This window comes from Vulpes lagopus, chromosome 1 (genome assembly GCF_018345385.1).
Source record: "Vulpes lagopus strain Blue_001 chromosome 1, ASM1834538v1, whole genome shotgun sequence".
Taxonomy (NCBI): domain Eukaryota; kingdom Metazoa; phylum Chordata; class Mammalia; order Carnivora; family Canidae; genus Vulpes; species Vulpes lagopus.
Window position 1 is genome coordinate 109,289,955 of NC_054824.1, and position 16,272 is coordinate 109,306,226.

The 16,272-nt window shown below is 39.9% G+C and overlaps 1 protein-coding gene across 4 annotated transcripts in view; it reads left to right on the forward strand.

Moving 5' to 3' along the window:
• The window catches only part of PIEZO2 (piezo type mechanosensitive ion channel component 2), a 450,920-nt gene that overhangs the window by 254,656 nt on the left and 179,992 nt on the right, over window positions 1-16,272 (forward strand). For all 4 annotated transcript variants that reach the window (XM_041744387.1, XM_041744552.1, XM_041744472.1 and 1 more), the window contains exons 5-7: window positions 2,425-2,587; window positions 13,675-13,885; window positions 15,179-15,392. In XM_041744387.1, coding sequence (XP_041600321.1) covers window positions 2,425-2,587; window positions 13,675-13,885; window positions 15,179-15,392 — 588 coding nt within the window. The remainder of the gene's footprint in view (window positions 1-2,424; window positions 2,588-13,674; window positions 13,886-15,178; window positions 15,393-16,272) is intronic.

Here is a 16,272-nt window from a genome sequence, read left to right on the forward strand (position 1 = left end):
ACAGAACATAAAGACTCCTAACTCGGGGAAACGAACTAGGGGTGGTGGAAGGGGAGGAGGGCGGGTGTTGGAGGGGAATGGGTGACGGGCACTGAGGTGGACACTTGACGGGATGAGCACTGGGTGTTTTTCTGTATGTTGGTAAATTAAACACCGATAAAAGTTAAAAAAAAAAAATATTATGCTGAGCAAAAAAAAAAAAAAAAAAAAAAAAGAATCTTTTCCCCCTCAACTCTGCTTGGTTGGTGCTTTTTGTACAATGTCACAGTCCATTTGTTTCCCATGAAAGGGGTGTAATAATCTATTCCCGTAATCCACCTGACTAAGACAAGTGGCTCTCCTGACCTTAGCCTCACACAACAAACATCCACTGAAGCCTGCCCTTTGTGTTCTGGTCTCTCTCCTGGATCCTCTCTTTCTTCTCATTGTAGTGATATTAATTTGTGTTTGCTCTGCTTGATCACCTTAAAAGTATACAGCAAACTTCTACCTTTGTCCTATGATAAAATCAATCATTAAATCTCAGTGTGGTTTGAAGTTTTCCTAATTGAATTCTCTTCCTCTCACCCCAAATGAAACGAATTTGCTATTTTGTAATACCTCTGACACAATCATATTTTTTTTCATTTATGGAGGTAAAGAGATCTCTTGCCACTTTCATGTTTCTCTGTTCAGAAGGGTTTAGAGCCATGTATAAAATAATGAAGCTTATGTGGGACATGCTCCCTTTTTTCCTTTTTTTTTTTAAAAAAAAAGCAAATTACACTGGTCTGAGTATTTTTTTTCCTGAAATATCACAGATGAGAAGATTCTTTAAGTAATTAATATTTAACTTTTACACATTATTATAGTAACAAATACATGGAAACATTCTAAATGTACTACAGTAGTGAAATAGCTAACTGCTATCTGATCATGAACATGGTGATGTTTAAAAATCATCAGTGAGTTGTAAAGCTATTAGGGGTATATTAAATGAACTAATAATTTTCAAAACAATATATAACATATGAGCTTAGCATTGTAAACTCTCAAAATGCATGTCGAGGCACAGATGAAGCTTGGAAAGGAGAGCCATGAAGGTACATACATGAGAAAGCAGTGGTTGAGAGCATTAAATTCGTACCTAAAGGGAGCTTGAGTATACTACTCTCTCTTTATCTGTGTGACTTTAGGGAAATAATATTATCATTTGTAGCCTTAGTGGGTTTTTTTATAAGTATAAGGAGGATAAATAACAATGCCTAACTCTTATGGTAGTTAGTTGGATGAAATAATATGTACCAAGCTGTTAACACAGTGTGATTGCTCAGTTAGCAGTAGATATTATTAACAGTGCTTTTATTTACCAAAATGTTAACAATGGTTATTTCTAGATAGTGAAGGGTCTTGCCTTTTATTATATTTTATGTTTTGTCAAAATATATAATATACACAATATAAATGAATCCAGTATATATTTGATCATACACATGCCTAGTCCCTAAACAAGCTTTGTCTCTAATAAACATTGAGTCACTTTCATTTGACTCAAATGAGATAAAGACAAGGAGTAGTATCTCTTTGTCACAGAGGAGGAATGTATGGCCATGGGAAGCCCCCCAGTAGAATGCTGCTCATCAGTGTTGGGCTTACATTTGAACCCAAATATTCCAATTCTAAGTTCACTGTCCATTCTCCAAGATTAAAGGAAGAAATGTACTAGATCTGCCTTTTTTGGAACAGTATGGAAAACAAAATCAACTATGTATTCAAAATAATGGAGAGGTCTTACATTCAAGGATTGCTATAATATTTTTTTCTGTTTTCCCTCCAGCTTTGATTTACATGTAAGGTAAAATATTTCTAGGCTGTTAGTATGTGTCTAGTTTTTAACTGCTTCAGCTAGATTGCTGACAGCTGTGTCTGGACTGCACATGTGGCTTATTTAATAACAAATGTGGTTCATTAGCATGTTTTAGAAGTGACAATTGGCTTAGGATTCTTTATAGTACTTCTGAAACTCCAGTGAAACCCTGGTACCTTCCTGAATCTTAGTAGATTACATAAGACTCAGAGGTTGATGAAAAGCTTTCTTGTACCTTCTAGGCAGACATTGGGTATTGCTTTTTTATTTTTATTTTTTTTAAGATTTTATTTATTTATCCATGAGAGACGGAGAGAGAGAGGCAGAGACACAAGCAGAGGGAGAAGCAGGCTCCATGCAGGGATCCTGATGCAGGACTCGATCCTGGGACCCCAGGATCACTCCCTAAGCCAAAGGCAGATGCTCAACCCCTGAACCACCCAAGCATCCCAAGTATTGTGCTTTTTTAAAAAAAAAAAAAACTCATTAAGGAGATATGGGCATACTTTAAGATAGTTCAACCATAGAAATAGAAAAACGACTAAATTTCCTCCCCCTCCTTTTCTTTCCCTCCGTAGCTTAAAGGGAGCTGATGCTGGCAACGGGATCAGAGTGTTCGTGCCTGATATCGGGATGTTCATTGCCAGTCTGACCATCTGGCTCGTCTGCAGAAACATTGTTCAGAAACCAGTGACAGAAGAAACAGCACAATATAACTCAGAGTTTGAAAATGAAGAATTGGTAAATCTGACTTCATGCATCTATCCTCCTTCTTTGATTCCTGAGGGATTTAATCCTTACAATAAGTTGTGTAAAAGTGAAATGTGCATAGCACTTAAGCTTTCGGGTGGTTGGCCTCAGTGTTAACAGTTACCTTGCACAGAGCCCTGGTATAGTTCTGATGAGTAGGCATCCTCATCCACACCTTGGTCATGAGAAACCGGTTCAAGGAGCATGAGAGCTGCCTTTCATGAGACATTCATCCTGACCTGGTGTTCTTTTCACTCTCATCTAATAATATCTCAGATGGTTAACCTTTTAAATTCATATTATAACCCATTGTCTAGATACCTTAGTTATCACAAAATAATTTGATATTAATAATTTGATTTAATAAATTTGGTAATTTTAGGAGAAAAAAGCAGTTCCTCCCTGAAGGAAAGCTTTCTGGTCTGTGCACCTTGTCTTCAGAGTGGACTCGTGGTAGCATGTTTTGATGAAGTTCTTTTAAAGCATTCCAGAGAAAAAAAAATAGATATACTTTTGGAAAAGTGTAAGACTTGGAAAAAGATAAAAATAATGAGGAAAATGTGTGTTAATTTTTAGCTGTGTGTTTTAGTAGAAAGAGTTTCAGGAGGATCAGGAAACATGTTAGATCTCACTAGGTGTATGGACACCAGTTAGACAGCTCATCACGGTCCCCAGATCTGGTTCTGAACCCTGCTCTCTATTCTAGTGACTGTACTTCCTTATGTGAGTTTCAGCAACACTGATTTGAAAAGTAATTGATTTGGTAATTGAAAGATGAAATTTATAAAGAAAAAAATGCTAAAAAGACCTACTCTGTACATTTGACATAAGACACAAGTACCAGATGTTGTTATTCAGAGGTTTTGGCAAGAATTTTAACCTGCAGAACTGAAGTTAATTGAAACAACTTACTCTGAGAGTGGTAATGACAAGGAGAACAAGGAAGACAGTTCTCAGTTATGGCAAATGAACTATGTGCCTCACAGATAAGCAGCAAATTGCCTTGTATTGTTATCAAAAACAAAACAATAAAACAAGGATATAATTCAACAAGTCTATACAACAAATCTATCAAAGATTATAGACATTCTAAATATTAATTATTTGGGGTTTTGAAAATACTAAATATCATTATTATGCAGTTGAATTTCTTCTCATTTAAATTTGTTTTGGCCTCATTTAGGTATTAATTTCCATTCACCTAGTTCATTCCAGCCCACCAGGTGGCCCTGAAGGAGCAGGCTGGTGTGTGAATCTTTTGAGATGAGTCCACAAGGAAATAGTTCTTACTTGTGAACAATCTGGCTTGAGTCTGAAAAGAATAGAAGCCATGGCCAAAATAAGTAGGAGAATTTGTTTTGTTTTGGAAGGCCCCAACATATTTTCTCCCTTTTCTAAATCTTGACATTTGCACTGTAGAATGTTTGGTTTTTGAGGATCCTTTGAAAGAATAGTATTTGCTGGCATTGTTTCTTCTTTCATTTATCTCAATGGAGAAATGGCAAGATTAATCCATTGGTGCCTGGGAGAATTTCTTTTCAAATCCAGCGTTGTTTTAAACTAGTAACTAATCCCTGGAGAAGACGGAGTCTTTCCTAATATTCCTCAACTTGATAATGAGGCTCAAATTTGCTGTTTTAAAGGGGATTGCAGACCCCAGGATTCCCCTTGAAAAGGCCCAGGGGAAGTCAGCAGGTAGGAGAATCTTGAACTGACACATCTGTGGTCTTGTTTACCTGTTCATTACAATTCAGAAGCAGATCTACAAATCATAAACTGGGAGAAAGATCCCTAATCTTAAATCTTAAAAAAAATGAGTTATGTTATGAAAATTGAATTGTGTAGGAAAGGGTTACCTCTGCAATGAAGCACTTTGGGATTTCACCAAACTGCTGTTATCTTGTATATTTCTGTACTACTAGCTCTTTCTAGCTATTTATTCAGATTTCGGGCTTTACTTTTTTTGGGAAGCAAATAGTATTCTAATATGTTATTAATCCAAATTTATGATAAATGAAATGTTTATTCAAATAGGAACTTTAGTCATGACTTGGTCAGCTTAAATAGTCTAACAAACCAAGTATGAAGCATAAAAAGAATATTTCAGTATAAGCATCCACCATCTTTTAAAAATTCATGGGTGCAACATTTGGATCCTGCTAACATTATTTGGAAATTCATTTTGAGCCTCAAAATCTGTACCTTTCTTCATAATACCTAATGTCCATTAGGCTTCTACAGCATCTGCATTCTGGCACATAAAATCACCAACGGGGCTATACCTCAAGTCTCAGCTTTGAGGTTCAAGTTGCTGTTCTTTTTTAAAAAATATTTTATTTATTTATTTGAGAGACAGAGAGTGAGAGAGAATTTACCAGCAAAGGTGAAGGGCAGTGGGAAAAGCAGACACCCTGCTGAGCAGGGAACCAAATGCGGACTCAATCCCAGGACCCTGGGGTCATGACCTGAGCCAAAGGCAGATGCTTAACTGACGGAGCCTCCCAGGCACCCCACTATTCTTTTTTGGAAGAGCAAAAAACAAAGAATGATAGAATTCGATCTTTCTACTGTCCCCTTCTAATAAGGCATTTAGCCTTATTAGATTTAGTCCCAAATCACCTGTTTTAAGTTTTCTAGATCCTGTCTTTTCAAGCACACACACATGATCTTCTGAAACATGGCAGCATGCAATACAGTAAGAAGCTGGGCAAGTGCCCAGTTGCCCTACAAGCCTTGTGCTTCATGGCTTTTGCTGCCTGTCAAGGTCACTGTCAGGAACCAGGCAAGAACTTACTGTCAGTTGCCCTCCCAAATGCAGCACACTTGGTCCGTCTTCTCTGGGTTAAACACATTGACAGTTTAGGGGAACCTTTCACTGTGGTGATTTTAGATGCCATTAGCTTAAATAAGAAGAAAGTTTTTAATTGGAGGAAATCATTGTCCTGTTGTCTTCAAAAAGCTTCAGGGCATCTCTCTCTCTCTCTCTCTCTCTCTCTCTCTCTCTCTCTCTGTGTGTGTGTGACTATCATAAAAAAAAAAAAAAAAAGCTTCAGGGCAGCCCCCGTGGCACAGCAGTTTAGCGCCGCCTGCAGCCTGGGGTGTGATCCTGGAGACCCACGATCGAGTCCCACGTCGAGTTCCTTGCATGGAGCCTGCTTCTCCCTCTGCCTGTGTCTCTGCCTCTCTCTCTCTCTCTGTGTCTCTATGAATAAATAAATAATAATAAAAAATCTTTTTAAAAAAGCTTCAGAAAAGCTCAGTATTACAGTACGAGCTTCAGTATGAGTATCATAGGGACAAGTTAGCTTTAGATCCATGGCTAAATGTATACACCACTATCTTTCAGTTACCTGAACACAAGGTGAGATGCAGTCTCTCTCATCCTCTCCTCTGAGAAAAACACACCTGAAAAGCATACCTACTTTATCACATAGAAAGGCAGGGGCGTTATATTATTGGACAGGTAATCGAGTGAACTTTGCATGGACGGGACTTGAAAATGTGCCTGATAGTAAAAACAAAGGAAAGAATAAGCAATCAGGAAGGCAATTCAAATATTTTTAAGTTATTAGACTAAAACTATTCCAAATTACATACACCTTCATTTCTCTCCCATTCGTTCATCCATTTAACAACATTTAACAGTGCAAGCCTATTCTCTGCTTTATTTTTTTAAGAAAATCAAAGCTCCAAAGTAGACATTTACCCTTAACAATATGTCTAGATCTATGTTTTTAGAAATTCTCAGTATTTTTTTTTCTGTCCTTGGAATATTCGACAGGCAATTTTGTGCATTTGAATTGCAAGTAACACCAAATTGCCCACAAGGGAAACTTGTTTGGAGAGATTGCAGAGGCCCAGTGTCCCTTCAGTGAGGGTAGCATGGTCAGGCACATGTGGGATGGGAGGAAACTCTGTGCCCACCTCTGTCACCTGCTCCTGTTGCAGGAAGTCTGAATCTGCCTTACTTCTTTGAGGGCAGTCCTGCTGCCCATCCTTCAACTGTAAATACTCCTGAGATGGTGTTGTCGCCAACTCAGTGTCATTTAATTCCCCATGTTTCTTTCAAAGTATTGGTGGTGTGTTTGAGGGCAGGAGCTAGATCTCTCACCCTTCCTTCTACCCAGCCTTTCTGCTGACTGCCCACTCAAGTTAATCAGATAACGGTTCACTCAGTTGCTATAACCGCTTGGACCCCTTATCCATGACCATCAACAGGTCCTATGGGTGCTACCTTGACATGTTGCCTAACATCTGTTCACTTTCCTATCTCTACTGCCACAGTCCTCATCCCCTCTCTCATCTAGACCTCAAAATAACCTACAACTGGACCTTCCCACATCCAGCTTCCATTCTTGCCCTATTCCACTGATAGCACACACAGCATCTGGATTATCTTTGAAAAATTGTAGATCATATTAAGTCACTTCCTTAGGTAAAACACCTCATTGGATTCTAATTAAATGAGAACAAAATTCAGGCCCCTGCGGGCCCTGGCACTTCCTGCCTCCACACCCTCATCCTGTGCTCTGTCCTACCTCTCCCTGTGCTTTTCTGTGCCCAGAACCAGCTAGCTCTTTCCCTTCGGCCTTGAGGTTCACTCCCTGCTCATTGCATGGCTAGTTCCTCCTCTATCGTCAGATGACCTCTTTCCCGTAGAGGCCTTTGCTGACCACTCTCCTGGATTTTCCCCTGTTCTCTGTCTTGTTATATCCGTAACATTTATCACACTCTGTAATTACCCTAGATACTGCTCTTTGTGTTGTTATTTACTTTCTATCTCCCTCACTAAATTGTAAACTCAGTGAGGGAAAGGGTCACATCTGTCGTGTTCTCTGTTGCAGCAAATCTTAAGTTAGCATAGTAGCTTGAGGTTGTACAAATAGTAATACTTATGTGCTTATCAAGTTAATTGGTTCAGCATGGATTAATTAACATGGAGCCTTGTACAAAGCACTCCGAAGTATAAAACTAAAGCAACAAACTGTAAAGCGGTCAGCCCTGGGCCAGGATTATCTGCAAAGAGCTGCTTCTCTCCCAAACTGTTAGAAGATGTGACAGGGCCAGGGCAGACCCACACATCTGTCTTCAGTGATGTCTCCTTGCTGTGACTGCAGAGAAGGATGAGTTTTTATCCATGGGCCTGCTTATTTATTCAGTACCTACTATGTGCCAGAATGGGCAAAAACTAACGTCTAACAGGGACTGTTCTTTTTTTTTTTTTTTTTTTTTTCGGTTTTTTCCCCAAGACATTTGTCCTTTTTTTCCATCATGTTTGCTTTGAGAATAACTGGATTTGGGCATTCCAGGTCCCGGTAATTAGACATAATCTTTTTCCCTCCTCAATATTCCTAGGATTTTATATTCTTATTTTATAAACTGTTACATATAACTTGGTTTATTTCCTCCGGGTGAGTGCAAACCTCTGGGGTGCCAGGGTGGATTCCCACCCTGGACGTGGCCCAGTGCTCAGAGCAGAGTTCAATCTCAGGAAAAGTTCTGAGAGGAGGGAGGAACAGGAATGGAGGATGGGAAAGTAATGCTGTGGATTCCAAAGCCACACCAGCACTGCTCAGCCTTTTAATAGTTTAATAACAAAGACAAATATTTTATTTTCATCTCAGTCCATCAGAAGGTATTATATGGGTCCTGAATCTTTCAGGAAATTTTGGAGCAACAGGAAGGGCTGTGTGCCTTCAGAATGTTGCTTTTTTATCACTCCCTGAATTCTTTATTTCTAGGGGGAACACGGGGTGTGTCAGTTAGAAGAGCTAAACTCAGCTGTTTCTTATAAGAGAAAATGGATGGTTCAGGTCAGTAATAATCTCTATAACTAGAGACAAACTGATTAGATAGTATCAGGATGTGTTTGTGTGTCTATGTGTTTTAATACAGACTTGGTTTTATGGTATACAATTAATTGATTTTTCAAAATAAACCTTTAAGATATAAGCCTTTAAAATAATGGTCAGTCCAATTTGGCTGCTCTCCATTATTGTTCATTTCCCTTTCAAATGATGTTCAGTTGATTCTCAGAGACTGGTGCAGTCTCTAACTTGACTTGAGATGTTTCTGAAGGTTCAGATGCAAGACATCAGAGTGTCCATGAGTCAGGAGAATGTCAATGGTGGCACCAGGCTCCACTGCTCTTGCAAGTTTAGAAAAATAATCTTCCTAAAACAAGTGTGAAATATTGGCTTATCCGTATGATGCTCTCCTGTTAGGCTTATATAATGTATGGTGACATCACAGAGACAAGGCTCTCTCTCTCTCTGCTTTCTCCTGCAGGCAGCACAGTGCCTGTAGCATTTGTCTTGTACATGAGGCACCACACTTGCCTTTCCCTTCTCTGGGCTCTTCTGTTGAGATGAACCCATTCTGTAAATATAAATTGTTAACTTTTAATAATAAACAATGAATAAACTACTCATGACACTTTAGAAAAATGTTCCCTTTGCCTCCAGATCTTTGGCTCGTTGTTTGTGACTTTGGTACACTCCATCAAAATGTTTTTAATAGCTTGGTTTTAGCCACAAAGAAGAAAGTGGATTCATCTGATGAGAAGTTCTAGGCTAACATGTCAAGGTTGACAGAAACCGGAAGGAGGTTCCACAGATAAACTTCGATGTATTTTCTAATTAGGGGGTCTGCCTAGCATATGATTCCAACAAAATGTTTGCAATTTTGCATAGTCTACCGAGTGTGGAACCAGTGGATCAGCCATTGTGGATGGTAGCCTGTGCTTGGATTCTAGATTGGTTGCTTCAAAAACGTGTAGGGAGACACCTGGGTGGCTCAGCAGTTGAGCATTTGCCTTTGGCCCAGGGCATGATTCCCAGGTCCAAGATCGAGTTCCACATCGGGCTTCTTGTGGGGAGCCTGCTTCTCCTTCTGCCTATCTGTCTGTCTCTGTATGTCTCTCATGAATAAATAAATAAAATCTTTTTAAAATATCATGTAGGGCTGCTGTTTGGTCATACAGATGCCTGAGATTTGCTCCCGAATTTCTCATTTAGGAAGTTTGAGGTGAAGCTAGGTACCTGTCCTCTTAAAGGATCCTGGGTGATCTTCATGACATACCCCAACCCAGGCTGAATCTTTGACTTCTCGGAACTAAGGAAAAATGGATGCTTGTGTTCCATCAAAACTAGCTGTTGGGTGTTCCTTGTCTGAGTTGTGTGGAAAGGCTGCTGGGCATGTGTCAAGTGTGGAGGTGGTCGTGCAGGGAGGCAGCTGTGGGATGAAATGTGATGGCTGCTTGGTGCTCAGACCTTGACCTGGGTTCTGAGAAAAGTGTGGCATTGCATACATGTAGCATCCCAGAGATGCTACGGGAATACCTGTTGGCACATTTGAAGCTGGCAACTTTTAGCAAAGGCAAGTTGAAGGATTTACATGTCTTCAAATAAGTCTTAGATGTTGACATGGGCAGTAATAATATGGATTTTTTTTTCCTTTCTAAACTGTAAAGTGTTCTCTCTTTAATTTCTAAGATCGCTCTGGAACCAGGGAAATGAAGGCCAGAGTCCAGTTGCGTTCCAATACCGGGAGAGATTACAACTCCCACAAGCAAGGCTGCGTGTTAGTAAATATATTCGAGTGAGTGGACGCCGTTGCAGAGGATCAGTATTTATACTTAACCAGACGAATCATTTAGGCGGAGAAAGCCTGCCTGTTAATAAGCAGGCCTGATGTGACTAATGGCAGTTCTGGCCTCAGCCTGGACAGTAGGGGCTCACAGAGGCCAACCTGGCTCAGTTTTGGCTCTCTCTCAGCTTGGCAGGTTTAGAACGTGTTTCCAACTGAGGGCCCCAGGGATTCTGGTACAAAAATGCTGAAAACCCTCAAGTACAGTGGTATGTTTATAAAAGTCACAGGGGCCCCAGTCCCGCCCAGGAGAGGTCAAGGAAATGCGTTTGTCTAACCTCACAAAGGTTCTCCCAGAGAATTTTATTTGATTTAATCTATGTCCGTAGCAAGTCCACAACTGAATAATAAGCCATTTATTATGAAAGTTAAGAGTATGTTTCTGACTGGGATCTAGGTAGCTCTAGCTGTGTTGTCTCTCCCTGTCTCCTTTTTTAAGTACAGTGACTGAAGGTTTTGGCTGAACTTTCTTTTTTATGTATCGCCCTGTTGTGAAGGGGAAATTAAGCAACACATATCCCATGAACAGATAGTTTGAGTGTGGTAGTGTGGACGCCATAGCAGCACCTTCACTGGATGGATCCCCACAGAAACTGCTCAGGGGAACGAGGGCAGGTGGAAAGGAAGAGCTGGTATAGGAGTGCCTGAGGAGTTAGGAGGGGATACCATGGCCAAGGACACATTCCAAGCATGTCCCAAGGCCAAGAGAGCCTGTGGACTTTGGGTTCCCCCACGTGGTTGCCTGCAGGGGGTGTTTCTAGGGAAAGATGGGAATAAGGCTGGAGAGACAGACTGGCTCCAGGTATGATAGCACCAGAGACATGAGCAAGCTCTGTATTTTCTCTAGGTTATCTCATCACTTTCAAAACCATCTCTCTACCACTGGAATTTCAGATAGACCTTCCCAGTTTCCACCTCTCTCTAGATTTCTATGCCGGCTGCCCTTGTAACATCTCCAACAAGAAAGCCTGAAGGACATCTCAGAACTGAATTCTCCAACCTGTTCCACCCCCGATTATCCCCATCTTCTCAGTAATGACAAAAATACAAAACTGTCGTTGATGCACTCTTCTCTCCATATCAAATTTACTGATGAGTTCTGCCGACTTGACCTTTAAGACATACTGCAAAGACTCAAACCTCTCTTCAGCACCTTGAGCTCCTGTTTCTTTGACCACAGCAATAACCTCCTAGCTGTGGTCTCCCGTGGCATCACCACATGAAACACACCACGTCATACCCCTCATTATGTGGAGTGACTGGCGATCAAAGTCCTGTTAGAGTGAGTTCAAGAGAAATTAGCTATAGGGGAAGTGACGCCATATTTTTAGTCAGCTCTGGGAGAGTCATTTTGAGAGGCAAATGTGAGTTGGAAGGGTTTGGGTTGGAGAAAGTGAGGCATGTTTTGTTTGTTGATGGGGAGATATGGGAGAAAGGGAGCACAAGGTAATGCTAGGGTGAGAGGAAGATGCCTGGGACCATACTTCTCCCTGGTGTCTCAGGGAATACAGCTCATCCACAGTCACAGGACAGAGGAACCAGAGTGCCTGCTGCACAGGTGAGTTTTAGGTTGGTAGACTGATGTCCAGCCACAGGTTAACACCCTTTCTCAGTGAAGTACGAAGTGGGCTCATCAGCTGACAATGAGGAGGGTGAATTGGTAGAAGAAGAATTATGTCAGGGAACATATGCCTTCTTTCTGGCCCTACCATGGAGCCTTTGACTAGCTCTTCCTTCCATCTGGAATGTTTTTACTGGGGATTTTCACATGGCTGGTGACTTTGTGATATTCAGATCTTGGCCTAAATGTCACCTCCTCAGAAAGTCTCTCTCTGACCTCAGAATCTAAAATAGCCACCTTGCCACTCACAGTCACATCACCATATTTTAATTCTCTGACTAGCATTTGTTACTGTGAGATATTCAGCTAGTTTATTTTGTACTTGTTCACATATTTATTACTGCATCTCTTATGAGGTATTAGTACACACTAGGCCCTGAACACATAGAGAAATTTTCTTGAATAAGCATGAGACATTCCTTTTCCTTCAGGAAATAATGCAAATGTATCATGATAGAATACTATAGAACCCAATTTGGGTATATAGACTTGAGTAGGCCTGAGATTAAATCTGTGTGTGTGGTATAGAGGGTGGCCAGGCATCCTGTACCCTTGGCTTCAGCAGGAGGCAGCTTAAGTTACAAGTGACCCATACCTTTCCAGGCCAAGAGAAGGTCTCTGAGTTCTCAAGGTCATTCAGTACTAACCTGAACTTTGTATCAGCCTTCCTATGCTGGCTTCCTCTAGTGTACATGGGCTTAGCTAGAGGTCCAGTTACCATTAGTGAAGATTCTTAAAATATCTGACCTAAGTGTATCAAGAAAAAAAAACCTTTAAAATGAGAAACATGGAGAGGCTGAGCTGTATTTTTTAAGTCTTAAATTGATGCCTGAATTGGGCCTAAGGATCCTTCTGGCTCTGCCACCAGTGCAATCTTTTCAGTGGGCTAAAATTAAGACCTCCAGCCTAGAGACAAATGCAAACAAAACTTCCTGTATCTAAAATAACCTTTTATCTTAAAGTGATAGCTTATGTTTCTAACAATTTCTTAAAGAAATCCTAAGCCAAAAAAAAAAAAAAAAAAAAGAAATCCTAAGCCATCTAGGGAAAGACTGTAATTAGAAAAAAAAAAAAAAAAAAGTTCATTTCTATGTATTCTCTAAAAACAAAACAGACAAAAACACCTTGTATACCCAGTTTAAAATAATTCATAGAAATATGTATATATTCTAGCCATGTGTTTCTTCTCTAAATCTCTGATGATTGTCCTGAGGTGCTGAATCACTTAGGACTGAATCTGTGTATCAGTCTCTAAAAGGATAAAATAGGAAGTGACCATGTATCTAGTCAAGTAACCCAAGACCACTCACCCTCCCTTGGCCAGGAAACATGAAAAGAGTGGACAAAATTTACTTCAGAAAGAAAAGAAATTTCATAAGCACTGATTTGATTCACCATTTTGGTTAAAGTCATGGATACTTCAAACTACCTGTCACCTTGATGGCAAACTCTATAAATGGGAGGAACCAAACCAAGATTGATGAAAGTTAAGATTTTTAATAGCTGTTTCATTTTCTTCTTCTGCCTATATATATATAAAAAAAATGACTTCATGTGGCTCAGATAACATGCTGTCCAGAGTCCTATAATTGGTGACGTTTCTTGTTTACTTCTTCAGGAAAGATCCAAGTGACTTGGGCTTTCAAAGGCACTGTCCGAGACCTGGGGGGACATAAGTGGGTGTCTGCATTTTTCTGCTGGTTTGTGAAGTTCACCTCACTGACTGACCTATAAATTACCAACCATATAATCTGCTGGATGGGCATGCAGAGTTCTGGACTGCAGTGTTTTCTGTTTCTCCTTTATTTAGGCTGGAGGAGAAAAACTAGATCCAGAAGAGGCACTGATCTATGAAGAGGATTTAGACGAAGGGGATGGTGTTGAAGGCGAGGTGGAAGAGAGCACAAAATTAAAAATGTTCCGCAGACTCGCCTCTGTGGCCTCCAAGCTTAAGGAGTTTATCGGCAACATGATAACCACCGCTGGGAAAGTTGTGGTGACAATTTTACTTGGTTCGTCAGGTGAGAGTTTCCGGTACCGGATGGAGCACATGTAGCACTCTGGCGAATAACGAGAGACAGGGCCAAGGAGAATATACGAAAAGAAACAATTCTGGTTTGTGACACTAAACTCATAACCGGAGCTGTTATAAAACCAGCCAGGTGTACGCAGCACACACAGAGAAATAATTTTCCCCATTCAGTTCTAGCATTTGTGTTTTTAGTTGGTTTCTGTCAACTTCTGCAAAGCAATTTTTTTCTATACCTAAGTGATATCACTTTTTTGAATGTGTAGATCCGAAAAACACTCTCCTTCTCCCCCAGAGCCCATGAATGGCTGTGGGCTATGATGCACAATGTTGGTGTACCCCTCCAGAGCCACACTTGTGGGTCCTGAAAGCCTATCTGTTTACATTGGATCATTAGCAATCTTAATTTAACTCTCCAGGACATACTATTTTTCTTTCTCAGTTAGATTGTAATCTTGCAGCACAGACACTCACTTCCTTTAAATCTTGGCTGCTGACTGCTTGTTCCATAATAATGTTATCTCATCTTCTCCCTCCTTCCATCCTGAGGTTGGCAGCTGCTCCACAGCTACTGTGAACTTTAGTCCATACCTCTTTGTTGAAATTGTACAAAATGAAATGATGTGACTATTTTTTAATAGGAAAATTAAAAAGTGGGAAAGAGAATAGAATTTCACAAGAAATATATCCCAGTATTTTAATAGAGTCAGTTCAAACTGCCCCCCCAAAAGTTTTTAAATACCTGTCAAATACCTCATTTTACATGTCCCCTTTTGGTAAGAGTGTAAATCATTGATCATTTTTAGGTAGGGCAAAGTTTTAGTGAGACTTTGCCACAGGTGTGGTATTATTATGAATCCTACTTAACCAACAACAAAAAAGTAAGTTATCATAAAAAGTGGTATCAGGGAAAGTTGGAGTGGACCTAGAGTATTCCTGAAAAATGGAGAGGGAGGAGTAGAAACTTGGAAACAGGCAAGTAAATATGCCAAATTCTTTTGTATGCAAAGTAGATATTTACTTTGCTCAAACACCATGAGAAGAATTTCTTCATCATCTTGTGTTTCCCTCTACTTATAAATTTCACTTTATATATGACTTTTTTCACAAAAATAGCATAAGTTCTGATTTTATAAATAAAATGTGACTCATATATTAATAACTTGACCCATACCTGAAAGCATATGAAGGAAGTGTACATAATCCCCAATAGTTATATTTCCTGAGTAGTAAATTATTTTCTCATTCTGCGCAGTTTTTCATGACCACCACTCTTCTTCCTTAGGTATGATGTTGCCATCTTTGACTTCATCCGTGTACTTCTTTGTATTTTTGGGTTTGTGCACCTGGTGGTCCTGGTGCCGGACGTTTGATCCATTGCTGTTCAGCTGCCTCTGTGTTCTGCTGGCTATTTTCACTGCGGGACACTTGATTGGACTTTATTTATACCAGTTCCAATTCTTTCAAGAAGCTGTTCCACCCAATGACTACTATGCAAGGTAAGAAAAATTGTTAAAACATTTCAAGGGGAGCTAGCCCTCCTTTATGATCTCGTTTGACTTTGCAGGGTTTCTTCCTGATGCCAATTCATGTGTTCAGCAGAGGTTTAGTGGGGATGTGAGAAGCAATCAAGTGCTTTCAGGTTATTGAATGACAAAATCTAGAAGGAAGTAGAAGGTCACTTCAGATAGAGGTGCTGCTGGAACATGGAGAGAGAGAAGACTGTTATTTGGGCTCAGCTGTGAAAGAGATCCCAGGAGAACATTTTACATCAAAGAATAGTAATGTGTTAAAGCATCCAGCTGGAGGATGCTCTCACAGGCCAAATAGAACATCAAAAATAATAATGAATTGATTATAAAAATATAAAAAAATGCATGAATTCATGAAGAGAGAGAGCTGATTTGCTTCAGTTGAAGACGACTATTACACCAACTCCTTACTTTGAAAAATGAGGATGAAAGGCAAAGAATCCAGCATTTGCTTTGACTTTTTAGAAGAAACTCTAGGAGATTCTCAGCTGATGAGACAAAACCCACCTTTACAGGATAACACTAGTAATGAAAGGGGGAAGAATAAAAGAATTAGAAAATTACTATCTCTCTGTTCTTAATGAAATACTGATTTTTGTTGCAAACTGAAACTATTACTTTACAAAGGGTCTGTTGGGCTGAAGGATGTTTGCAGAATGACAAAGTATAACCTCAATGACCATTTGCCAATGGCGAAGGGAAAATCAAACTTTTGTAGTGGTGATCAACACTGCAACCAATTGATCAAACTAGTACTACCTAAAGTGGGATAGCTCAACATTTCACACTTGTAGATGTGATGCAATATGACATATACAGCATCATTTTGTTAAACTTCTAGACCTAA